The 26,152-nt window shown below is 38.9% G+C and overlaps 2 protein-coding genes across 18 annotated transcripts; both read left to right on the top strand.

Annotated features, from left to right (window-relative positions):
• The first annotated feature begins 5 nt into the window (after positions 1-5).
• LOC6496239 (myc box-dependent-interacting protein 1) lies at positions 6-17,392 on the top strand. 10 transcript variants are annotated; one of them, XM_032450611.2, is made up of 12 exons: positions 7-442; positions 617-669; positions 12,251-12,386; positions 12,447-12,637; positions 12,702-12,806; positions 12,865-13,035; positions 13,098-13,179; positions 13,251-13,379; positions 14,396-14,866; positions 14,969-15,157; positions 15,875-16,017; positions 16,197-17,392. In XM_032450611.2, the coding sequence occupies exons 2-12, from the start codon at positions 622-624 to the stop codon at positions 16,296-16,298; spliced, it is 1,767 nt and encodes a 588-aa protein (XP_032306502.1). In that variant the 5' UTR covers positions 7-442; positions 617-621; the 3' UTR covers positions 16,299-17,392. The 10 variants fall into 10 exon arrangements, with proteins under 10 accessions (XP_032306500.1, XP_032306501.1, XP_032306502.1 ...); XM_044715893.1 differs by having other exon boundaries at positions 8-442; positions 16,218-17,392; XM_032450609.2 differs by having other exon boundaries at positions 6-442; positions 14,396-15,157.
• A 267-nt stretch (positions 17,393-17,659) lies between these two features.
• On the top strand, positions 17,660-25,323 carry LOC6496240 (G protein alpha q subunit). Of its 8 annotated transcripts, none has more exons than XM_014908221.3 (10): positions 17,660-17,783; positions 18,571-19,109; positions 20,344-20,935; positions 21,049-21,233; positions 21,292-21,446; positions 21,571-21,699; positions 22,223-22,352; positions 22,417-22,570; positions 22,907-23,014; positions 23,459-25,323. In XM_014908221.3, the coding sequence occupies exons 3-10, from the start codon at positions 20,818-20,820 to the stop codon at positions 23,539-23,541; spliced, it is 1,062 nt and encodes a 353-aa protein (XP_014763707.1). In that variant the 5' UTR covers positions 17,660-17,783; positions 18,571-19,109; positions 20,344-20,817; the 3' UTR covers positions 23,542-25,323. The 8 variants fall into 8 exon arrangements, with proteins under 8 accessions (XP_014763707.1, XP_032306506.1, XP_014763704.1 ...); XM_032450615.2 differs by lacking the exon at positions 21,571-21,699 and adding an exon at positions 21,904-22,032; XM_014908218.3 differs by lacking the exons at positions 22,907-23,014; positions 23,459-25,323 and adding exons at positions 22,635-22,742; positions 23,177-23,377.
• Positions 25,324-26,152: the final 829 nt, after the last annotated feature.

Raw genomic sequence — 26,152 nt, forward strand, 5'->3', positions numbered from 1 at the left:
TGGCAGGCCCGAAACTGTGTTTTTTTTTCTCATCCAACCGCTGCAGCAAGTTGGGGCCTCCGTTTGGGGTTCCGTTGTCTCGATTGTCGCCTCCACTCCTACATCGTCGTCGCTCGCTCGTCCGCTCGTTCGCTAGCTCGCCGACTGCGACCCTACGTGCCATTTGTTTTGAATAATCCGAATAAATTCAACGCGCCCCGAAACTGCATATAAAAATAGCCCAGCCAGCGTGCAAAATAGCGGGTCGAAAGTCGAAATAAAAAAAAAATTGTTAACAAGTGTGCGGAGGCGATTTTTCCCCATCTATACTACTACTAGTTGTTGTTGAAATTTAAAAAAAAATTAGAAGAAAAAAAAGCACACACATAAAACACATAAATTTTTGATTATTTACGGTGTGTGTGTGGCATTTAAAGTTTCCCGCAAAAACGTAAAGTTCGTGGTTAGTTTGTTGTGATTTACTGAAACCCCACCCCCTTCAGTCCAGCCTCCACTCCATCCCCAAGTTGTGCCCGAAAGAAAGTCCTGATTTTCTGGCCTAAGAAAGTGGTTTTTTAATTTTCTTTTTAAAATCTTTCTATTCAACAAACTGCTTACCGAATGTCCGAAAACAAAGGCATCATGCTGGCCAAATCAGTTCAAAAACACGCTGGACGTGCCAAGGAGAAGGTGAGTTAGAGTCGTGGTGTTGCACTTTCAGCAACGCCCCACAAGAAGGTCACTTAACTGTGCAACATACGACCGCAGATCCCACCCTCTGTAGTTGCCACATTCCAGTGTCCCTGTCCTAGTTTCCAGCGGGGTCATCTCGTCAGAGATGGTTTTTGGAGGTATTTTTTAGGGGGCTTACAATGGGGTAGTCTCTCAGATACTCTATCTATAAGATACTCTTGAAAATCTCTAAGATTTGTTTTTTTTTAGTTAGTTTTTGGGAGATAGAACATATTTTAGAGCCTTTTTAGACCCTCCTTATAGATCTCCTCTCCCTAAAAACACTTAAAGACCAGTCTTGGACACCTGTCTTTTTCATTTTCCGACTTTTTCATCTTTCCGCTGCTGCCTTTAAGTGAAAGTTTTGTTGTTTCTTCGCCTTTGCCTCTTGTTTAGTTAATAAAATTGTATTACTTGGCGTTGAATACGCTCGAAATGTCAATAAAGGCCTGCCCGGGCCTGCCGGGAAAACAGGTTTCGAGAAGATGCCTTCACTTCTCAGGCCCTTCCAGACTCACTTGTAGTCTCAGAGTCTCAGTTGTTGTCCAAAAAAATGCTGTAATCTTGGCCAGAAACTATAAAGAAATGCGTCTATTGATTTTTTTTTCAGATTTTTCAGAGTGTCTCCCTCTCTTAGTTGGCATTTAAAGCTGATTTCTAAAGTTCATTGGTATTTTGTATTTTGTAGACAGTCTTCTGCCCCGCTTCTCTTCTCTCTTGGGATGAGATGGTGTCTTTTTTTGGGATGCCTTCGATGCTCGTGTTGGTCATTAAACTTGGAACTTGGAATTCCACTTCCAAATGTCATCCATGAATAGGTTTTGGAGGGACTTTGGACTTAAGGGCTAGGGATTCTCTCTTTTTGAAGAAGAATTCTTCCTGCTGTAGAATTCTTCCTCCTACTTTCATAATTTTCATTTCTTTTTTCAAAAATTGAAATTTATTTTTAACATTTTTTTGTCAGCTTTATTATTTGGCGTGCTCATTTTTTGTCGCGTTCTAGCTATCTCTCAGATACATAGATACATTTTTGAGGTGCGTTGCGGCAACAAGTTTTTGGCTTCTTGGCTTTTCCCCGGTCCGGCCCGGTCCGGCCCAGTCAGTCAGTCAGTTGCGTGAAAATGTCGCTTTTCCTGCCGGCCTGCCAGTCAGTCTTTAAATAGACTCTGTCTCTTCTGTCTCTGTATTGGCTTTTTGTTTTATAACTTTACCCAATACTTTTGGCTTTTCTTTTTCTAGTTTTTCTCAAAGTTTTCTATTTTGCAAAAAAAAAAATACAAAGATACAAAGATACAGTAAAAAGAAAAAGATACAAAAAGAAGGAAAAAAAAACTTATAATCGGAGAAGAAAAGTAAAATTTCGCCCGCACTGTTTCCCCGGCTATTTGGCTTTTTGGCTATTTTTAAAAGCCAACACCAACACCCCAAACAGCTGCCAAAATGTATCTGTATCTGTACTTTGTATCTGTATCTTCAGCCCATTGCAGTGCATTAGCACCAATTGACATTTTATTGGCAGATCTTCGATCGAGGCAGAGCTCAAACTTGCCTGTTGCATATTGAACTTCTTGTTGCATGCCACCACCACCGAAATGTCAACTAAAGAGAGCTCTTGCTCTTATTTATTTTTAAAATTAAGCATTTAGGATTTAGGAAAATGTCAATGCGAATTTCGTTGTTACTTGAATTCTTGGCCTGATAATTATAGAAGGCAATTGGGGGCCTGAAAATAAATATTTCTTTCTTAAGATATCACTTTTTTAGCGGCTGAAGCGGCTAATTTGAAGAAGATACAATAATTCTCATGTTTATTGTGCATCTGACACTGCAGTTTGTACTTCAGTTTGGTGGCAACTCCCCCCTTTCTTTCCTGAAACTGACAAAAAAAAAAAACAGAAAGGGGCGTTTTCAAAAGTGCTGACTACAGATATCTCTTATTTGGCTTTTATTCGAGATACAGATACAGCTTCAGTTGTAGATACAATAATGGCATTACTCTATAACTCTATAACTCTATAATAGAGTGTTCAATTATTGAAATTGCCGGCAATCGGACATGAAAGTGAAGGAAGAGAGAAGTGGCCTCATAAGTGTCTTTTGTGAGGCACTGATTGCATAACAATTGCCATTACTTCAGAGAGTCTCTCGGTTATTGCACAATTGTGCAGTTAATTATTAAAAAAGTTTCATAAAAAATATAAAAAAATATAGAAAAGACACTTTAGAGAGTCTGAAGTTCAAGGCTTTTCTTTAAAAAATTCTCTTAAAGTTAGTCTAGTTTGTTGTTAAAATTCAAAAACCAAAAAAGCAAAACAAAACAAACTTTTTTTTGGAAAATGTGTGGCGCATGAAACAACGCAAGGTCAATTACTGTTCGTGCCACACACACACTCGCACCACACACGGGTCGTATACGTAATTCTTTATTAGCTCACTCGCCCCAGCAGACACTCTCGGCCGCCGATTTGATAATCAGAATCGAACCGACTCTTGATAGACTCAATGAGGTGTACTATCACCTTGGCCACTCAACCGCAACAGTTCACAGAGTTCTATAGAGTTGGTAATGGAGAATTTGAAGAATTTCATGATTATTATGGAAGGTTTTCAGGGCTAAGGATAGTTGATTTCTTCAAAAATATATGGTTTTTAGAAGAAGTATTCTATTTATTATTCTTTTGAGTTAATTTTTGAAGAATTTCATGTAAATTGTGGCAGGTTTTTGGGGATCAATCCAATATGTTCTAAGATTTCTTCCAAGATCTATGGATTGTACAGAATATTTCATATTTCTCTTAAAACTGTATTTTTTTTATATTTTTTCTTTCAAATTATTTTAATATGAATTTCTTCAAAATCTTGTAAATTGTGGAAGATATTCAAACTTAAGGCTTACTATATAGACTTCTTCAAAGATCTATGACTAATAGTTGGAACTTTCCCAAGTTTTATCTCTTATTCGAATTATTTTTTGTATTTGTTTAAATGGGAAGTTAAGGAACCAGAGTTCTATGAGTAATACTTAGTGGTAACTGAAGTCTGATATTGATATAAGAGATCTAAGTTTAATAGTTACTAGATACCAATAAATAAATAGTATCTAGATATACTTATATATCTTAGATCTCGCCCCGGTTCCCACTGAATACGTACAGCCCACCTCCCATGCAACCGACCGAGGGACGCTGCCGCATAACGTACGGTTCGAATCACGGAGATAGATCCGAGAAAGTTTAAGAGAAGATCTCTAAACTATATCTCTTATTAATCTTTCAAATTATTTCAAAAAAGAGTGCAAGAAATCTAGGAGAGATCTATGAGTAATAGTTTTTACTTATCTAGGTATGATATACTTATATATCTGATCTACTTATCAGAACTCTCTCTTCAGTTCCCCAAAACCGAAGATCTATGAGTAATAGTTGGTAGTAACTTAGGTGTATAGTTCTATATCCGTAATATCTCCGGCGTAAAAGATTCTAGTATCTATAGTGGGTAGTAAACCACTCAGATATCTTATATCTTATATCTTATACCTCATATCTTATCTTATATCTCTATTTATACCTAAACCCCCCTAGAAATTGTTTCTAAAATACCTATACTCTCCAAAACCAGAGATCTATGAGTAATACTAAGTAGTAACTTAAGTACACTGATATATCTTATATACCTTTCTCTGAATAACAGATCCATGAGTAATAATTAGTATTATCTCAAGTATATCTGATACATATATCTCATATACCTGCACTCCCTAAAATATATCTTATTATTCATCCAAAAAGCTACACGACAGGCCGCTCGAGTGCCAAAATAAATTCTTTTAAAATGTTTTCATTAAAAAGCTGATGAGAGACTGTCAGAGGAGAGTAGTGACTGCCTTTAGTTACCTGTCTGAACCTCAATCCGGGGCTGCTGCTCCAAATTCAGTGACTTTCCGAGCTCCCAGTTCCCTTGTTCTCGGATGTATCTAGTTGTAGGAATAAATAATGCATGAGCACCTCATCTCGAGACTGTGTCAGAGGGAAAAAGTGCAATAGTGCCGCCGGTGTCGGATTTAATTCATTATTTGTGTGCGGAAATGAGAAAAGTCAGGGGTATAGGATAGGTATTCTATGGGGTGAAGAACAAAAGATCAGAGGAAACAGATCCCAACAGCAGATACAGATACAGATACAGAGCACTGGGCACGCGATTTTCAAATGATGTTGTCTCTTGTTCTACTTCTACTTTGAACTGCAATAAAAAATGGAATAAAAAAGCAAGACTACTTAGTACTAGGAGGGCATGGGAACCCACTTCTCACACTGTCAGTTAGTCAACTGGTTATAATTATTATTTTTATTATTATTTCTACAGTCTACAGAGTGGGGAGTCTTGGGAGGTAGGATTGGGTTGGAAAACCGGTTGCCTGTATGGCTTGGAACTGCGTTTCAACTTATGCAATCAGCAACAAAAAATAGTATAATTTATAAAATTTAAATTTAAATGCAAATGCAAGAGGGTGCTGGATCAGCAAATAGCCAGAGAGCTTAGCCAGTGAAAACTTTCTTTTTGATGGCAATTTATGGCAGTGTGAGGTTATGTAAAGTCTATATTGAGAGACTAGAGAGATGTATTTATTTTTTACGCTATTTTTTAGCCATTTTTTAGCCATTTCAGCTTAATTGTTTTGTTCTCATTTGTTTTTTTTCCATTTTTTTTTAGCTTGTTACGCTCAAATGAATCCCCCAAGCTGGTGTTGGTGGGCCATTAGCATGGGAATTAGCATAGATGTGGTCTCTGGGCCTCCACCTGCCAGTGCCAGTGCCCCCCTTAGTTGGGGCAACCTTGGTGCTGCATTTTGTTGCAATCAGGGACAATTGTTAGTGGCAGCCTCACTAAGGGGGTGATGCAGTTAATTCCACAATTCTAAAGTACTGAGACCGACCTGGGGGTCGGATTCAATTTGACTTTTTCAATGTCAGTTGCATAATTTTCTCTGCCTTCTGGGGGGCTTCTGGGTTCTGCCTTCTCGTGTTTATCATTTTAATTGTATAATTTTTTTCGGGTTTTATTCTCGGAAAAATGCCTCGAAATGCCCTGCAATTGAAATTGCATTAAATTCTGGCCACAATTGCAATGAAAATATACACCGAATGTCCATAAAAATAATCTTATTCCATTTCATCCAGAGTGGATCAGCGAATAAATGTGGGAAAATTATTAAAAGTCAGTTTATTGTCTGTGAAATGGATTATTTTCCGTAAGATCTGGATCTTCGATCGACTGGAAAATTCAGTTTTTCTCTTAATTTTCTTCAAAAATTGTTCGGATTTCGAAATTTTGTAAATATTTTCGCAATTATTTCTTTTGATTTTTGCTGTTTTTTTCCTTCCAGCTGCTTGAATTTGTAATTAAAAGCAGTTCAGTGACTTGCCAGCTATGCCACTGCCTAATACACTGAGAGAAATGCTGAAAGATAAAGATATAAGCATAATTTCTCTATCCTGCATGACGTAGGCCTGATATTTTGAAGCGATTGTAACCCAAAACTCAACTCTATCAAAGAAATAAAAACGAAAACCCATTCCGCTTATCACTCATGAGATTTGCCTATTGCGGCCTCTGGCTGATAAGCCGTCATCGTCACATTCTTGGGCCTCCATTCCGGCCCTGTAATGGAATCTTATCAGCCACATCGTGTTGGCCGTTGGCAGTTTATTCACTTTTCTGCGACTATGACCATGACCAGGTTATGCAATGGGCCGGCCATATATCTCCAGCCCATCTCCTCAATGAGTTTGAAAATCACTCCATTTTTAACTAGTGCTCTTGACCCATTTTCCACGTCCCAGTAATTCCCCGTTAACGATCTGCTTACCATTATCCGTCACGTGCCATAAACTACCTGTCAGATACTCACTCTCAGATACTCTCAGTCTATGCCAATCACGTGCCCCAGCTTGTATCTCTAATGGCTTAAGTACTTTACAGTTCATTGCTAACAACTCAGAGATACAAAAGGTAGCTGGTATCTGAGAGATACCCAGACTAGTGCTAAGTATTGGCTCATGATCTGACCGGAATCCGCAAATATTGGTACGAGTTGCGAGAACGCTTAGAGGCCTCTGTAGTCTGTGGCAGTAGTTTTCCCAATCGCTTGTGATCGATTAGCACGAATATCTGACAAATGCCGACATACTTGTGTAACCCACAAAAAAGTAGAGGCTATGAAGGGCAAACTAAAGAGCTCTAGAGGGGAGCTGTGGCATAATGTACGGCTGGAAAAGTATAGATTCTTTGGAGAGTCAAGCTCTAGTTTAGTCTGGAAAGAAATACTTGTGTAATTCAAGAAGAAGTAGTGAATTTGAGGAGAAAACTAGAGAGTTTATAGCTATGGTCTTCTAAGGGAAGCTGCCGCATAATGTACGGCTGGAAAAGCAGGGATACTTTGGAGAGTATAACTCTTGTGACATACTTGTGTAAACCAAACAAAAAGTAGAGGCTAAGTAAAGAGCCTATAGCTGTAGAGAGACGCTGCCACATAATGTACGGTTGGAAAATCCGAGCGAAGCAGTCTTTATCTGACAAATATTTCTAGAAAATGTCACATTTTCGCTCTCTCCTCTGAGATTTATTGCCCCAAGATTTATTTATTTACTCAACAACCCCAGTCTAGAATCTGAAACCCAAAAGCTAGGCACTTTTTGTTAAAAAAATCTAAAGCCGACGACGTGAGAGGTTGATTAACGAGAAATTACATAAACAGATAATAACAATAATAATAACAATGCAGCACACATTCAACTCAACCTCAAGCTCAGGCCTGGGGAATCAAAAAAAAAAACAACACTTGAACAATTCGCACAAACCTGTAGCCATGCAATAATCTGCTCGAAAGCTACAGAGCTACAAGTATCTGTGAGATACACAGCTGAGACAAGCTCCAAGTAACTGTCGCCGCATGCGTGTTCCACGGAAGCTAAGTGTTTTTTTTTTATTATTGTCCCCTCCTATTCATTAATCGAATAGTTTTAAGAAAATAAAATAAAAATTATAGAAAAACCAGTCGATCGAATATCCGGTTGGGGATATTTTTGGACAGTTATGGCTTAAGATACTCTTACTTTGTGAGGCTATTTATATTTATTTTTAACTAAGAAGAGGCAATACTTAAAACTTTCTCACAAAAATAAGGTTTAATTATAAAAATTATCATAAATATTCCATTTAGATTCTTAATTCCTGACTGCAATGATCTGAAAATAGCCTCTAGAAGCTCTATATCTCAGAAATCAGTTCCAAGTCTTGCAAAAAATACTATATATTTGAAGTAAACCCGGTTTTTGGTAAAAGATTTCTCTACTAATTAGCGCGAAACTCCCCAAGTCCACTACTCCCATGTAGAATTTAGTGAAATTTTCTTTTTCTGGCCAAGACTTGATGGCCATAAGACTTGATGGCTAATGCTAATTGATAAATCACATGATATGTGGGATAAATATTAGTTTTCTACGACAGCCAGTTGCCAGCTACTCCCTTCTTCCATGCCTCCAAGCTACTAAGCCACCACTGCCTCATGCCTCCTCTTCAAACTTTCTACGAATACGAAACGAGTTTCACTTTCCACTTGTTGGAAAGAGCTTGCCGCTCTGACCAAAGAAAGTCTGAAAAGGGGGGGACTCCATTATGATATGGAAATGATATCGTTTATCGATCGAATGTTGCGCAATCCACTCCAAAAGTGGAATATGATTTACATCTGTAAGCTATGAGCTCCATTACCGGATAGATCACAGGTTCCCAGACTCCCCCAGAGTCACATGACTGATCGAAGGGGGTATCACACACAGTATTAGAGAGAGAGAGAGAGAGGGGGGTAGTACTATATAGTACTCTACTGGAATGGAATGGAAAACCGGTTACCAGCCCACAAATAATTCCTCGCTGTCATCATCGCTGGCGAGTCAATAAGCTCCGCTAACCAAACGGGCCAACAAGTTGCTACAAAAATAATAAAAAATAAAAAAAAACAAGAAAGGAAAGCTAACTTCGGGCGGAGCCGAAGTTGATATACCCTTGCAGTTCAGTCGCAGTCCACTAGGTGGCGCCACGCATCTTATATTATTAAATATATAGCGGATCGTATATAGTCGGCCGATCCTTATGAAATTTGACATATTGAATTATTTTGCCCAAAGAGTAATCTGTACCAAGTCCCATCTTTCTAACTTAAAAAACACCAAAGTTATGCCAATTCCGATCGTTCTATGACAGCTATAGGATATAGTCGGCCGATCCTTATGAAATTTTGTACATAAGATATTTTGGTCAAATATAACATGTGTGGAAAGTCCCAACCCTTTAACTTAAAAAACACCAAAGTTATGGCATTTCCGATCAATCAGTTATATGGCAGCTATAGGATATAGTCGACCGATCCCGGCCGTTCCGACTTATATACTGCCTGCAACAGAAAGAAGGGTGTGTGCAAAGTTTCAACTCGATAGCTTTAAAACTGAGAGACTAGTTTGCGTAGAAACGGACAGACGGACAGACGGACAGACGGACAGACGGACATGCTCATATCGACTCAGGAGGTGATCCTGATCAAGAATATATATACTTTATAGGGTCGGAGATGTCTCCTTCACTGCGTTGCACACTTTTGACCAAAATTATAATACCCTCTGCAAGGGTATAAAAAATACTAAAAAGTGGGTAAAGAAAAATGTACTTTTGTGGTAATGGGTTAGGTCTTTGTCCCACAAGTATTGCAAAAAAAACAAAAAAAATAAGATAGAGATAGAAAGATACAAAGATACATAGTTACTACTCTCACCCCTCACCTCTAGACTCTAGAGTTTTCTCCATTTCTCTGGCACATTTCCACATTTCTTTTTCTCTTTCTCTTTCTCTTTCTCATTTTCCCTGTTGCTCGGTACCCCCTTAGGGGGGTGCACCCATTATTCATGCCAATTTCTACAAGTTTTTCACAATTGTTCTGAGCAGACAGTGAGACAGTGCCCCGTACTTGCCAGATACTTGCCTCAAAGATTGTTTCGGGCCAGCGATTTCTGTGGGGTGTAGCTATGAGATACATAGATACATAGATACTTTTAATTACAAACTATGGCTCTGGGATGAGGGTTTAGAGATTTCATAAATTTTAGAAAGTAAAAGCATGCTTGAACAAAATTTGAATAACAAATTAGTAACAAGCACGCGCTTTTTTTAGTTTTTAGTTTTTAGATTTTATTGGCTATTAATTATAATAATATTAATAAATATTTATAGGAATTTGCTTCGACTTGTTGCACGACTCTGGGGCAACTGGCACTCTGTGCCACACTGTGCATTCTTTTCGGAAACTGGGCCAACGTCTGCTTATGGCCTAAACGTACATGAATGCGAATCTGTTGGCCTGCTCGGCTGCTCTGCTGCCTTGTACACTTAACTCTTGTTTGTTTGCACTTCGCTGCACGTTCCGTTTCATTTCATTAGATATTTGCAACGATTGTTTCTGCTTTTCTTTCTGCCACTTGCAACAGCAACAGCTGTGCCTCTGGATGTTGTCATCCAAGCAAGCCATCAGCCATCAGGCCATCAGCCCACATCCCAGAGCTTACGGCCCACGCCCATAAAACCAAAACAAGGCATGGAGGTCGTTGCTGTTTCTGATTCACTTTTCGGCCCAGACGGTGGAACTGGTTAAGAGATGTTGGCCAAAACGATGGCCCACGTTGGAGTGCAGTGTGTGTGGTAACAGATACTCCACCTAGCTCCTCTTAGCTCCATCTAGCTCCTCCTAACTCCTTCCTAGCTCCCTCCTAGCTCCCTCCTAGCTCCTCCCTAGACGCTACTAGCTCCTTCTAGCTACTCCTAGCTCCTTCCTAGCTCCTCCTAGCTCCTTCCAGCTCCTTCCAAGCTCCTCCTAGCTCCTCCTAGCTACCTCCTAGCTCCTTCTAGCTCCTTCCTAGCACCTTCTATCTACTTCCTAGCTCCTTTCTAGATCCTCCTAGCAGCTATCTCCTCTTTTTGTCCCGCACATGTGGCATGAATGGCTGAATATCTATACAAGATACACACCATGGATCATACATATATATAATCCCCTATATAGTCTATATATATAGACTTGTCTGGGCGCTCAAATATGATTTTTGGCAAGAGATCGGGAGAGAGCCCCAAGATATACCGACTATCTACAGCGGCCGAGAGATAAAGAGGCGGGTGACAAATATGCAGAGGCAGGCTGGCGTTCCACATAGAGAGTCTACGTCTACAAGACTATAGATACAAGACTATATATATTCCACACCATAGCCTATATATACGCATCCTAAATATAATGCCAAAGACGAAAAGTGTGACGCAAACGGTGACAGAGATTACACATGGCCAAAACGGAAGTGACCATCCGCAACTGTCCTTGTTCTGGCATGCCATTAGGGAGACTCCACTCCCACTCCCATTCCCACTCCCATTCCCATTCCCAGTTCCAAGACCTGGCCAAGTAGGGAAGGTAAACAAAGACCTTAACCAGAAACAGTCAAGTCAACCGCTGTTGGCTTCAATTACAAAAATGGTCATTAAAATCGCAGAGTCTTGTCTCAACAACCAGTTTCTTGCCAGCCATACGGTATTGGCCATAAAAGGTCTGTTGCTCTGTTGGCCCAAAAGAGAGCTCTATGCCATTCAATTGCCGGTCAACTAGTCAATAAAACACTTGTTAGCATTTTGAATAAATCAACCCGATAAGATATGCTAGTAGTTTTTAGCCTTTTTAGCTGCCAGAAATTATACTTTCTTGACTGAAACTTGCCACATGTCGCGGCCTCATTTGACAATCCATCATAACGGGGCTTAAAAAAGTGGTCACTGGTCATGAGAGACAAATGCCAGTGGAGGAAGTTGAAACTTCCGAGCAGGCACAACCTGAACGCTCCAGGTACCTCCAGATACCTATCTAATTATCTATCTCCCGAGCTGTGCGCAAAATTCAATTAGGCAACAGTGTTATCTTGGCCAGTTCTGATAGCCAGCCAGCCTGCCTGCCTGCCAGCCTTTCCGTTAAGGCCACAAATATTTGTTTCTATTTTGTTTTTTTTTTAGGTTGAATCTCAGCAAATAGATCATTTTCTGCTTATCGGGGGGAATTTGTCTCTATCTGTATAGTATTGTGGTATTGCGTATACGCACAGATGGCCGGACAAGTCTTGAGGCGTGGGTGGACTTCGTAATGATTCAGCTGGAAACTGTTACAAGGCTGAAGGTGGCTGGGCCACATTTCCTGTCAGTTCCATTCATTTTTTTTGTTTCTCGTTAATTGGTCGTCGAAAAGTGCCATTAAGTGAGGCACGAACAAGTGGCAGAGGCCGCAAAAAAGAGGCCTAAAGGGGCAGGTTCTTAACCCAAATGCCCGATGACAACGGCACTTTAACAGCCATCAGACTCTTTAGAGAGATATATGGATATCCATAATAATATTTCACAATTTTATGGTCAAGTGTTGAACGATTTAAAGCTAATAGGAGTCTCTTCTACCTTTCAGATTCTACAAAACTTGGGAAAAGTGGATCGCACCGCAGATGAAATCTTCGACGATCACCTGAACAACTTCAACCGCCAGCAGGCGAGTGCCAACAAACTACAAAAGGAGTTCAACAACTATATACGATGTGTTCGCGGTTAGTCTTTAGTTTTTTATATTTTTTAAGCTATAAACTAAATATTATATACTTCGATAGCCGCACAAGCCGCCTCCAAGACTCTGATGGACGCCGTTTGCGAAATTTATGAGCCACAATGGAGCGGATACGATGCCCTTCAAGCACAAACCGGCGCCTCGGAGAGCCTGTGGGCGGACTTTGCCCACAAGCTGGGGGACCAAGTGCTCATTCCCCTCAACACATACACTGGACAGTTTCCAGAAATGAAGGTACATATTAAGATTTAGTTCGAGGTATTAGTTAGTTAATAAAATATTTTAAACTTTTAAAAAGAAAAAAGTGGAGAAGCGCAATCGGAAGCTGATTGATTACGATGGACAGCGTCACTCGTTCCAGAATCTGCAAGCCAATGCCAACAAGCGCAAAGATGATGTCAAGGTATGGGTAATACTTTATCCTTAAAGGACTATATAATCTATAAACTTTATCCTTAAAGCTAACCAAAGGACGTGAACAGCTGGAGGAGGCCAGACGCACTTATGAGATTCTGAACACGGAACTGCACGATGAACTGCCTGCTTTGTACGATTCGAGAATACTGTTTTTGGTTACCAACTTGCAGACCCTTTTCGCCACAGAACAGGTCTTCCACAATGAAACCTCCAAGGTGGGTTGGTTATTAAACACTCTATAGTATTATTGCTAAAGTTTTGTGTCTTTTTTGATCAGATCTACTCGGAACTAGAGGCTATTGTCGATAAACTGGCCACAGAATCACAGCGCGGATCGAATACCCTAAGGAAACAAACTAGTAAGAGTTTATTTCTCATTCTATATGATATTTGATAGCTGATATCTAATTGTGTTTATATTTCCCGATAGGCAATGCCATCAAGACATCCAGTCCAGTGCAGTCGCCGGTCAACAAGCTCAACAACGCCAACATCAACAGCAGCAACTACCAGAATCAGATTACCACAAACGGTGGCGGCTCCAGTCTGGCCAACAGCCGTAAGTCCCCATCCATCGGGTATAGACTATATATAGTCTCTATAGTCTGTAATCTATCCTATATACAATGATATATGAGGAGAACCCTAAGTACTTTATGTTATTTATTTAAATCTTTTATTTTTCTGCTTTCCATTTTTGATTTTCTTTGATTTTTATTCCCTTCAACTTGATTCTAAACCAAAAAATAATCATTATAAATTGCTCAAAACTGTACAAAATAAAAATAAACAAACACATAAACAATCCATTAAAGTTTAAAATATATTTCTGAAATTATGTACAAAATATGACAAAAAAAGAACTCAATATTATCCACAATATTTAGAATGTAGAATATATAGATACCTACTATACTATATACGATATCTGCACTATATTATCTGCATATACTCTGAAAGAAATGCTCTGATGGAAAATGTCTAGTTTTTGGCAATTTATATGAAAAATTTTTGTGTTTTTGGCAACTAATTTGTGTTTAACCTGAAGCGTTTTTGAAAAGTTTATGAACTAAAAACATTCCATTTGTAGATCGTTTGGTGTACATTTTTTTTGTAAATAAAGGCAATCTGGGCTGGCTAATAATCAAATAGATATATAAACTCCCTCAAGCACTTCCTCACATACCCACTTACCCACTGAGATGAGATTGAAGGCCAAGGAAGTGATGTCCGGGATGTCAGGGACCCAGGTTGCCTCTCAACTGGCCAGGATCCACGAATGGAATGTTGCATGTTCCTAAAAAAAAGCTCAAGTTCTCTCGAATCCCTGTTCTAACTTGCATGTCCCCCAGTTTTTTGATTTGATTTGTTTTCTTTCTTTTTTTGATTTAATCTTTTGTTTGGAATGATGCTAACCGATAACCACCACCATATAACTATTGAAAATTGAATGAAATAACCACTCGACACACTCGTCAATCAACAAATATCACAAACTATAAACTATAAACAATAAACAATAAACTATAAATAAAAAACCGAAAAAAACACTTGGGATAATATGACAACAATTAGCCACATCCACCAACTCTTCGCTGCAAGAGCCGAGATTTGATTCAGTTTCTTCAACACCAGAACCGACCCCCGATTCCCCGGCAGCGCCCAGCAGTCCCACGGAAAACGGTGGTGGTAGTGGTGGTGGTGCCACCGCAAAGCCAGTGGAGCGTCCCGAGCTGACAGGTCTGAATGGGTCGAGTGGCAAGGCAACCACCACCACCCAGACCTCACCGACGGAGGAGTCAACCGCAAAGGCGGTAGCGGCAGTGGTGGCGGATACCGGAGCTGGGGACTTGACAGTACCACCCACCACCACCCCCCAAGTCAATGGCAACAACAATGATCCACCTGCCCACCCGGTGGCAGGTGCAAAGGAAGGTGGCAAGCAACCAAAGGAACTGCCGACCAGCAACAGCAATGCCGAGGCAGCGGCCGAGGCGGCTGCCAACAATGGCAACTCGATCGAGGAGCACAAGCAGAAGAAACTAGGTAATGACACCAAAACTGAAACACTCAGAATATCAGATCCAAAAGATACAACCACCGATACAGTCACCCAGCACTTAGTTACATCTACCAATACCGATACAGATACCGATACAGATACAGATAAATTAGACGCAACCAAGTCAGATACAGATACTATTACCAAGACCAGTCAGAGCACAGTCACAAATACCAGTCAGAGCATTAGACCCATAGTTAATAGGCACAGCGGTAATAAGGCTAATAAGAATCCGTTCGAGGAAGACGACGATCGCATCTACGAGGTGCCCGCTGGTGAGTAAACCTCAAGAAACGAGTCCACTGGGGTCCACCCACCATACCTACTCTATATCTCTGTAGTATCTTTCGCTCACTATCTCTCTCTACATGTATATCTCTGTCTCTATCAGAGGGCCAAAACAATTCAAATCTAATCCTATTGTAATCTAAGCTTAGTTCTCTGTGATTGTCGTCTAAAAACGAGGATTATTGTATTGTAATATCGATTCTGTGGCATGCTGCTGTGGCTGCTGCTGCTGCTCCAGGACAGGATCACAACTGGATCCCACTCATCTCATTATCCCCTCCCCCCCATTGGGAGCACTCCCTTATGTACATTTTAAAAAACCCCTTCACTTGGTATCTTTAGTTTGGGCTTCACTGTCACTCTTTTTGTTTTTAAAAAAAAAAAATTCCAACCAGGTCTGGTGTCCTCCAACCCACGTATGCAGGTTGTATGATTATCCTAGAATAAGCACATCAAACCACATCGCATGCACGTTAGTTATCCTTTCAATCCTATCACTCACTATCTACTATCCCAAAGACTAACTATCTTCAAAAGCCTAACTAACCCCTAGTTCTGGCCAGGATTGCGTTCTTTGCAAGCGTTTTTGTCTACTAAACACGGTTATGCCACTCTCCATGTACTACACACTGTGTGACGTGTTAGTCTACTATAAAATATATCTTAAAATGTATATATTATTATTATTTTTGTCCGAAAAATAGATGCCAACACTGCTGACCTGCCGGCCGGCGTGCTCTACCGCGTCAAGGCCACCTACGGCTACGTCAAGGAGGATGTGGACGAGCTGAGCTTCGAGATCGGTGACATAATTCGGGTTATCGAGTACGACGATCCAGAGGATCAGGTAAAGTTGATAGGTTTAGACTTGGTACTATATTCTGGTGGACTGTATAGCCTTCTAGGATATAGCTTCCCACTTCGGCTATCCGAAGATATATATCCTTCCTTGAGCTTTGCACGCGCTAGTCTCCCCCACCGCGCCACAATGCAGACCTCTGCACTTCCTTTCTTTATTGAGAGCAGTTCTTTGTTACCAACTTGCAGGAGGAGGGCTGGCTGATGGGTCAGAAGGAGGGCACCACCGAGAAGGGACTCTTCCCCGCCAACTTTACGCGTCCCATCTGAGCCGGAGGACTGGAGAGATCGAGGAGCAACCGAGCAAGCAACGAACCAACTTCAAAACCAACAATTATTCTTCTTTAAAAAACACATTTTTCGAGCGGAGATCCAACCCCCACCCCAGTTCACATTTCGGCCAAATTTTCTTTGTGAGAGCGCTGCTTCAAGTTTTGTCCATTTAATAAATTCTTGTTCTGTGAATTGTATTCTTGAAATGAAAGCAATCTTTTGATTGATTGTTAGGCAGTGCTTCCAACTAAAAAAAAAAAAAGAAACAAAATATATATTTTATTGTTAATGAAAAAAAAAACCAGAAAACAAGAGATGAGGAGATGATGATGATGATATATTTTGAAGAGAATGTTTCAAACATTATTTTTTAGTTCTAAGTTTCGAAAGAAAAACAAAAGAAATCTAAAGCATAAACCTACTTATACATAACATACATATATTATTTGTTAATCATATTATTGTGCTCATAATTAATGCGAACAAAGTGTATCTAATTTGTAATTTGTTACAGAACCACAAATTTTTGAACGCATATCACTCGAAAAGCCACAAGAGTAATTGTTAAACAAATGTCGAAAAAAAGAAGAGGATGTCTGAACCTTTTATATGTGTATTTTGAAAATATTTAGTACGAGTTTTTTATAGTCAATTGAGTGTATTTTTGGGGTGATACGAAAAACAAAAAACAAATGGCCAGTTGAAATTTACTTTGGGCGTTACCACCTGTTTCTCCCCTGAGTTTTGGAAATCGTTTCTTTTTCAAGTAACCACTTCTAACGTCTAGCAATTATTTTTATTTTAATTCGTAATTTGTAACTTGTGTTTCTTAATTTGTCGTCAGAGAGAGACTCGAACTAGATGCAGCTTTATAACACGAACACAATCCAATAGTCACTAACCGATCGATTCGACGTTTTTATTTTTTAACTTGATTGTAAATCGCATACGAAACCCGAAATAATTGTTTAAATTTTGCACACTGTAAAGTTATTTTAATTTTATTTAATTTAATACTTATTTATCGCATGAACATATTGAACAAATGATAATAATTTACAGAAATGCAAATAAAACATAGATTAAATAAACTGTGTGGTGTTTTTGAATTTGGCGGGTCAAAAGGGAAATTTATCAACACTGAATCGGAAGTCCTTTCAAAAACTGGACTTGGCCTGGACTTTCATTAATAGAAACTGAGTATTTTTCCATTAAAAATAAATAATATTAGAGGTTTCACATTCTCTAGAGAAACAAAGATTACCGTCCTTTTTTTTACCCGGTTCGTATCGCCCGTTTCGGGTCCGGCTTGGTGAGATTTTCGATAGAAACTATCGACCCAGTTAGTGATGTGCTTGCACAAATTTCACAACTATCGATGCATCGATGAAACAATTCGCCATCGGTGTATCGATGCTTCTCCACTCTAGTAAAGTATACGGTCGTGCGTCAAAAAGCGAAAAATGCAAAATTAAATATGTTGTGAGTAGCGAGAAATGCAAAATCGAATATGTTGTGAGTTTCGATCGATCGTCCCGTCCCCACGACCACCGATCACCCATCAGCGACCTCCGGTTACCCCTGGGCGGCCGTCCAAAGATTTTCATCTCGCCCTGAAAACCGCTGAAAATTAGTGTAAAGTGCGCTTTTCCAATCAATTGCATGACCCGATGGTCATTAATAGCCTGATACCGACATAATTGTTAAACAATCGCAGTGTCGGATCGTGTGGTTAGCGGATTGCTTTTGCTACCAAAAATTTTTTCATGCTCGTTTTTGGCCTCGCCCGTCGTCGTCGTCTGTGTGTATTCGTTTCGCCGATAAAGCAGTGCCCGATAGCGGGTGACAACCCTGCATGCGCACTGCTTGCCGGAGGAAAACACACCAGCTACGAGAGGAGAAAAAAAAAATTATAAGATTGTTTGCGAAAAGCTGAGCTATTTAGTTTTGTGGCGGACTGGGTGGGATATATATTTTTGATTCCGCTAACCCAGATAATCAGACTATAAAATTGGGGTTATGCTGGTGTCGTGATTCCTGGGAAGGGCGTGAAAAAAAAGGGGTTTTTCCGAAAGGGGGGGATGGGAGGAGGACGGATTGTGGGTGGTTGGTTGGATGGTCGTGTGTTTACCTTAGCCAATATGATGATGATGATTTTCCGATGACAACCCCCCGACAATAATGATTATAATGATTATGAGCTTGCCCCACAACTCATAGAAGCCCCCTCTTATCAAGCGATCTTTTCTCTTTGTCTCTCTACTTGCAGTTCCACTGCATACAGAAAAATAAACAAATACAAGAAGCATAAAGTATGCAGAAAATTAAATACAAAAGGAGCCACTAAGTGTTTCGTGTGAAATCAATTTAAAGTTAAACGTTCGTCGTTGTCGCCCGTCTCGTACATACTTTTTACGTTATATTCTTCAATTTTCACACCAACAATATGAATAAATAAATTTTTCATACAAAAAATAAATAAAATAAAGCATACAAAAGCACCAGTAAACCAGTAATTTAATAAAACAACAACAAACACGTTCCTTAAAAAAATAAAAACAAAAAACAAAACAAACAAATGTTTTCCAAAACCACAAAAACCAACTAAAATCGTAATGCTTTTTGAAAATTAGTATAAGCCACTAAACAAAACGGCGCAACCGCGAAAACTTTGATAAAAAAAATAACTAAGAAACTGACATTTTTTGAGAGAAAAACCGAGATACTTTTTTGTATAAAAAATAGTGCTAGAAACTAAAAAAAAAAAAGGGGACTTTCTGGACATCATCTTGTTGGAGAACTTTATGAGTAAGTAGCTCCACTAATGGGAGACTCTTAATGATACTCTTTTTGATCCATATATTCTTTCTTTTTCCTTTAAGATCTATGTAGTTTCTATATCCTCAGTGCATATTGAAGTAGACTTCCCGATAAGACCTTCTATAAGCTCCGCTTAGTGACTAATCGAGAGGCATTTCCGCTCCTGGATAGAAATTCTTGAGGAATAATTGAAACTAAACCAGTAGCCCTTTAGAGAGTCATCCGGAGATTACGGAGACAAATCAAGAGTTATCTCTGAACCGTTTATCATATTCGCATATAGAGGAGATAAGATGGCATGATACTTCTGGCAGACTATTGCTAAAAAAAAAAAAGGCCAGGTGCCCCTGCCACTGCCCCCTGGACTACTGCTAATTAGATTTTCCAGCTTTGCCCAGTGAGAGGAGGTGGTGATATTCCCGCGCCACCCAACTAATCCTGGGTCTAGACTTTAGACCATGACTTCTCTCAGATCTCCAATCACTGATTCCCAATACTCCTCGGGCATGAGGTCTGGTCTGGCCATTCCATCGATATGACAAAACTATAGTCCAGAAGAACCTTGTTCCGTCCATGTCCGTGTATTTGGCCACAAAATTGGATTAGCAGGCACTCGATATGGGAAATAAAGTGAACCGGAAAAGAGAGGAAATAGTACCTAGAGGGCATAGCTTTCAAGTCCATTCATGGAATAGTACTTTGGGTGGACCTCGAAACACTTTATAACCAAATAAGTTATGAAAATAGGAACAAAAAAGCCTAATCTTAAGATTAATTACTAATTTCTTTGAAATATTAGGCTTATTTTAAAAGAAAAGACAGATTTTGGTCCACTCTCGGGTGAACCACGCGAAGCCATACATTTTCCAAAATCAGCTTTCTGCAATGAACTTGGCCTAGAGGGCCACCCTCCTCCACTTCCTCAATCTGTTGGCGGGCGATCGGCAAGGTGCATGCGCTCAGAGAGCCACCTCCAAGCCAGGCCAAAACCCAGAAGCAGAAACTGAATGCCAATACCATGGAAAGAGGCAGCTTGTGGGGCAGGCAAATATGAAATGTTAATTGCCAGTGCGGGACACAACGTGGCGAACTCTCGTCGAGCTAACAACTCGAGTGGTCCGTAGAATCAGGGCACCTCCCAACCCAAAAAAAAAACCTATTGTTTCCATTGCATAACCAATTGAGTGATCCTAAATCGAAACTTTCGTCATCTCTATTACAGATAGTCTCTGGATCGTCGTGGTCGTCGTGTTCGATGTGGTCTTTGTTCATTCGTAGTCATCATTCGCAGCCTCCGAGTCCGAATCCGAGTCTGGGCTAGACTCTAGACCTCTCTCTATATCGTAAGCAATAGCCAAAGAACGCCAGAAGGGAGCCAGGAGCCAGGAGCAAGGAGTAGCAGCCAAAGTACAAATGCCTCACGGGTATCTTCGATCCGAGACAAGTCTTGAATTCATTCTTGAATGAGCAGTTCCCAAACCCCCACCACCACCACCACCACCAGCAACGCAACCAATTAGATTAGGCTACTACGGGCGAGGTGACTGTCCAGAATAGGAGGAACCAAAAGGAAGGAGGAACACCACCCACCCACTACATACATCCACAGACACACATCTATCTATTCTAGACGGTACGGCGAGTCGAGTGGTAGTAGTGGCTGCAGTACGCGAAAGCGTCCACAAATCTAGTTAGCATGGAGTGCTGTTTATCGGAGGAGGCCAAGGAACAAAAGCGCATCAATCAGGAAATCGAGAAGCAGTTGCGCCGAGACAAGAGAGATGCGCGTCGTGAGCTTAAACTGTTGTTGCTGGGTAAGTGGGTCAGGTGGGGAGGCTTTAATGCAATTGCCAAGCCAACTAATTGCCATTAAAGAGTGTCAGTATCAGAGTAATATATATATTTATGTCATACTTTATCCGTTTAGGCACTGGCGAGTCCGGGAAGTCAACGTTCATCAAACAGATGCGTATTATCCACGGCAGCGGTTACTCGGACGAGGACAAGCGTGGCTACATCAAGCTGGTCTTTCAGAACATATTCATGGCCATGCAGTCCATGATCAAGGCAATGGATATGCTAAAGATATCCTATGGCGTGGGAGAGCATAGCGTAAGTTCTTAAACTAAAACTTGCCATCAAATCTATTAAAATATGTAACTCTCTCTAGGAACTGGCCGATCTGGTGATGAGCATTGATTACGAAACAGTGACCACCTTTGAGGATCCATACTTGAATGCCATTAAAACGCTATGGGACGATGCTGGCATCCAGGAGTGCTACGATCGTCGTAGGGAATATCAGCTAACTGATTCAGCCAAATAGTGAGTTGCCGGTTGTCATCCAACAGAAGGGACTGCTCTGACTAGTCCCCTGACTAAACCCCCCGACTGACTAAGACTCTATATGATGTTCATTAACTAAATCTTATCCTTGTAATACAAACAGTTATCTAAAGGATCTCGATCGTGTGGCTCAACCTGCATACTTACCCACTGAGCAAGACATTTTAAGAGTTCGTGTGCCGACAACAGGGATAATTGAGTATCCCTTTGATTTAGAAGAAATCAGATTTAGGTACAAATTACTCCCTTGATTCAATTGCATGTCTGGTTATGGTTTTGTTTCTCATTTAATCTTTTCTATTAATGTTGCTTTAAGATCTTGGTTAGTTAGTGAGCTGTTAGGAGACTGAGACTTGTGAGACTGTGAGACTGTAAGACTGTTGTAGAATTGGTTGTGGTTTCTTTTCTTTTCTAAAGTTGCATGTTAATCCCTCAGCTATCTGAGCGACCTGGCTCGTATTGAGCAGGCTGACTACTTGCCCACCGAGCAGGACATTCTGCGTGCTCGAGTGCCGACCACCGGCATTCTTGAGTATCCATTCGATTTGGATGGCATTGTTTTTAGGTATACTTTCTCTAATAATAAGCTTTAAACTGCTAAAGAGGCTATTAACAATCGGTAATCAAAGGCTAGTAGTAGAGTATTTTGTAATTAATATTAATGCTTATAATTTATGCTTACTTTGCTTTTAATTTCTGCTAAAAAATCATAATCGAAGACACTGTCTAATGATATTTTTTCTTAAAACAAACAGAATGGTAGACGTCGGCGGTCAGAGATCGGAGAGAAGAAAGTGGATTCATTGTTTTGAGAATGTGACATCAATTATCTTTTTGGTAGCGCTATCGGAGTACGATCAAATCTTGTTTGAATCTGATAATGAGGTGAGTAATACTACTTACTTAATGATATATATTTTATCTTAAAATTTCAAATCTTCTCTTGTAGAATCGAATGGAGGAGTCCAAAGCTTTATTTAGAACTATTATTACGTACCCATGGTTCCAAAATTCGTCAGTTATTCTCTTCTTGAACAAGAAGGACTTGTTGGAGGAGAAAATTATGTATTCGCATTTGGTAGACTATTTCCCAGAATATGATGGTAAGTCCTTGAGGTCCAGAGTCTAGTCTAAACTTATAAACGAGATTCTATGCGGATATGGTAGGTCCAAAGCAGGATCATGCTGCGGCCAAACAGTTTGTTTTGAAAAAGTACCTGGCCTGCAATCCAGATCCCGAACGTCAATGCTATTCGCATTTCACAACGGCCACAGGTGGACCTTTCTCTAATACTATATCTAATATTATTATATCTATATTAGATAAACAATTACTGCCTATTACTGCAAAAATATCATCTGTAGAATAATGCTAGGAGTAGATACATTGCTAGTTATAACATTTGGAAACATTTTTGTTTGGCTTCTCATTCCAACAGGTCCGCAACGAGATGCAATAGCGGCCCGAGAATTTATACTGCGAATGTTTGTAGATTTAAATCCAGATTCCGAAAAAATAATCTATTCTCATTTCACCTGTGCTACAGGTAAGTCGGCCAAGAAGATAAGGGCTATTTGCAGAGTGTGTGTGTCTCTTCTGGGTTGGTATTTCATTTGCATTTGCTTTCTTTTGGCGCCCGAGTAGAGTATTGCTAGAGAAACTATTCCAAGAATAAGTTTATAAATTTTTAAAAAATTAATCTAAACAGATACCGAAAACATCAAACTTGTGTTCTGCGCTGTCAAAGATACAATTATGCAAAATGCACTTAAGGAATTCAATTTGGGCTAAAAAAGTGGCGATCCAGAGGATAAATGGCAATTGCAAATGAATAATTGATTTGAAATGTATTTGTTTTGTTAATCGTTAATAAAAATAAATAATTAACCATTTATTTTGTGAAAAGGAATGTGTGTGAAGAGTCTTTCTTAATTTCTATTCATAATATTTAATAAAATAACTAATAATCACTTTATCTCTTCCTGTTTAGATACGGAAAATATTAGGTTTGTGTTTGCAGCTGTTAAGGACACGATCCTGCAATCGAACCTTAAGGAATACAATTTGGTCTAAACTGGATTTGGATCAGCAAACTATTTTTGTGATTTTTATACAAACACACACATACACATTCATATAATTCCTTTTTTCGCATATTTACTAAATATAAAAGAAGAATTGATAAGCGAGCGAATGTGGCCGAAAACAAAAAAAAAATTAGGCATTAATTAATTAGACCCGAGAAAGTTTCTTTAGTTTGTAACATCAGGAACCGAAACAAAACAAAACAAAACAAAATAAATTGTAGCATAAATAGAATACTAAAAACCAGCAGAATCAGAATCAGAATCAGCATCAACAGAATGATAGTAATATATATACATTTTAATTTCGAGTGAAGGAATAATAATAAAGCGAAAATCTGATAAAAGTACTAAAAACCAGGCTGACGACCAATAAGCCGGCCAGACAGACGAACTTTAACCTTAGGTAACCGACTATTAAGTGCAATAGATTCTTTTATTAACTTTAGGACCTACTATTTCGGGATTTTGATCAACTGGCCATTATTCTCAATGGCCCATAGTGTTATTCTTTTTAACAAATTTTTACATAATTGTAGTAGTTGTGAGTTGTGCGCGTTGAATGAAAATATTTTAATGGCCGAGTTATTGGTCGTCGTCCTGCATTATTTAAATAAATTTATTACTATAGAAACTTTTGTAATAAAAAAAAGAAAAGAAAGTAAATTTAATCAAAAGCTTAATGAGGAACAACAAACTGAAACAACTTTGTCGTACTGAAGCATAATAGAGCAACATTTTACTAAAAATAAACTACAGAAACAAACAACAAAATTTATAAATAAAACAACAACAAAAAATATAAATAAAAAATGAAACAATTTTTGAATAAAAATCCCCCGGAATATATATATTCAAAGAATTATATATGCTAGAAGAAGTTTCTCATTAGAATTTCGAGGCATATAAGGCGTGTATAAAATAAATAATAATTACAAAATGAAAGTCTATAAACTGATTAAGAGGAAATGCAGAATTCAAACGAAATCACAGAGAAAATACTGTATTTTTTATTAAGCTAAACCGTAAATATTGAAACTATTGTTTACAGACAAAAAAATAATTAAAACTATACCCATGCAAACCGATAATATAAAAAATAATTCATAAACGCATATGTAACAATTAATAAATTTATTGATTTGTATTGCGGGAGCCCCAACCTCCCTCCCCCCTCCCATTCATTGTAAATTACAATTCGTATTAATACCACGACAAAAACGATATCTAAGGGAAAAAATATTAAAGATGAATCTGTAACCGAAACGCCATTCTCATGGAGCATCCATATAAATAATAATATAACACCTTTCTTTGTAAAAAAAACAAAAAAAACAATGTCGATAACCATATATGCAACAGCAACAACAAAATCCATGCAACTTATTGATATTTAATCAGAAATCAGAAATCAAAAATCCGAAATCAGAGATCAGACATCAGGAAAAATAGCTATGAAGAAGGGAAACGTACTTTAGTTGCCATCTAAATTTCAGTCGAAAAAAAGCACAAATTGTTATCAAATATTATACGCGTAGAAACAGTTGAAGTATGTAGCTTGATTTTCGTAAATTTTAAATTAACTTTGTTAGTTGTTTGCTTATTTTATAGATCTAATGTATAATGCAACAGTGGAGGCACTTAGCGGAGGCCCGTCCTGGCCAGGTGTGTCCAATGTTTTGTTTTTGTTTTTATAATTTTAGTTTAATTTAATATATAAAAAAATTATAACTAAATGAGACGCACATCAACAGATAAACTATAAATCCATCAACAAAACAATTATTTATGTAAAAATCCAAATAAATTCTATTCTATCCATATGTGGCAAGAAAAAAACAAAAATAAAAAAATAAAACAAAATGAAACGTACATATATGTAAAATAAATATGAAGCAAAAAATGTTTTATATAATTTCTTAAATTATTTTTATTTGTCAGACTACTCCTTAGTTTATCCGGGGCATAAAAAATAAAAATAAAATAAAAGCATGAGTGTGCTTTTTTAAAATCTATACCCTTTCAGCCCGGCTTAGATCCTGGAAGCAAAAGTGGAAGAGCAGAGTTAAGAATTCAGAATCCTATAATCGCGCATAACCAAAAACCAAAAAAAAAAAAAATGAATGAAAAGATTGAAAACCAAAATGCATCTTAGTTTAAGTACGATTCAACAGTGTGTTGTATAAAGCTTTAATCCACGTAACCCCCATCTAGTAAAAATAAAGTAATTAAACCATTTTTATGAATTAACCAATGGATTAGCTTTTAAAAAGCTTCAATAAGTCAATGTGTATTTTAAAAGATGTAGCCGGAGGATAGACGGAGCGAGAGGGAGTTTATAATAGATAGCAGGCGGGGATCGGGTATCGGGTATCGTATATCGGATATGGAAACAGATTTAGGTTCTTGATGCGAATACCAATCCCCAATCCAGGCAACCGATTTGGTAGCTCCGATTTCGGCTTGGGCCCCATTCCTTCCCCATTACCCTCCCAATTAGCGAGAGCCCTGTGGACGTTCCATATTTGAATTATATTATAGACATTCGCACAAACACGACCATTATGACCATTACGACCATACTACACATATATAATATA

Source organism: Drosophila ananassae, chromosome 3L (assembly GCF_017639315.1).
Source record: "Drosophila ananassae strain 14024-0371.13 chromosome 3L, ASM1763931v2, whole genome shotgun sequence".
NCBI classification, from domain to species: domain Eukaryota; kingdom Metazoa; phylum Arthropoda; class Insecta; order Diptera; family Drosophilidae; genus Drosophila; species Drosophila ananassae.

Excerpts from the sequence above, each read along its gene's own strand:
- LOC6496239 (XM_032450609.2), top strand. The coding sequence starts at position 622 with ATGCTGGCCAAATCAGTTCAAAAACACGCTGGACGTGCCAAGGAGAAG. Across the intron at positions 670-12,250 it reads CTGGACGTGCCAAGGAGAAG|ATTCTACAAAACTTGGGAAA; the intron begins GTGAGTTAGAGT and ends TCTACCTTTCAG. Across the intron at positions 12,638-12,701 it reads GACAGTTTCCAGAAATGAAG|AAAAAAGTGGAGAAGCGCAA; the intron begins GTACATATTAAG and ends ACTTTTAAAAAG.
- LOC6496240 (XM_014908221.3), top strand. The coding sequence starts at position 20,818 with ATGGAGTGCTGTTTATCGGAGGAGGCCAAGGAACAAAAGCGCATCAAT. Across the intron at positions 21,234-21,291 it reads ATGGCGTGGGAGAGCATAGC|GAACTGGCCGATCTGGTGAT; the intron begins GTAAGTTCTTAA and ends AACTCTCTCTAG. Across the intron at positions 21,700-22,222 it reads TTAGAAGAAATCAGATTTAG|AATGGTAGACGTCGGCGGTC; the intron begins GTACAAATTACT and ends TAAAACAAACAG.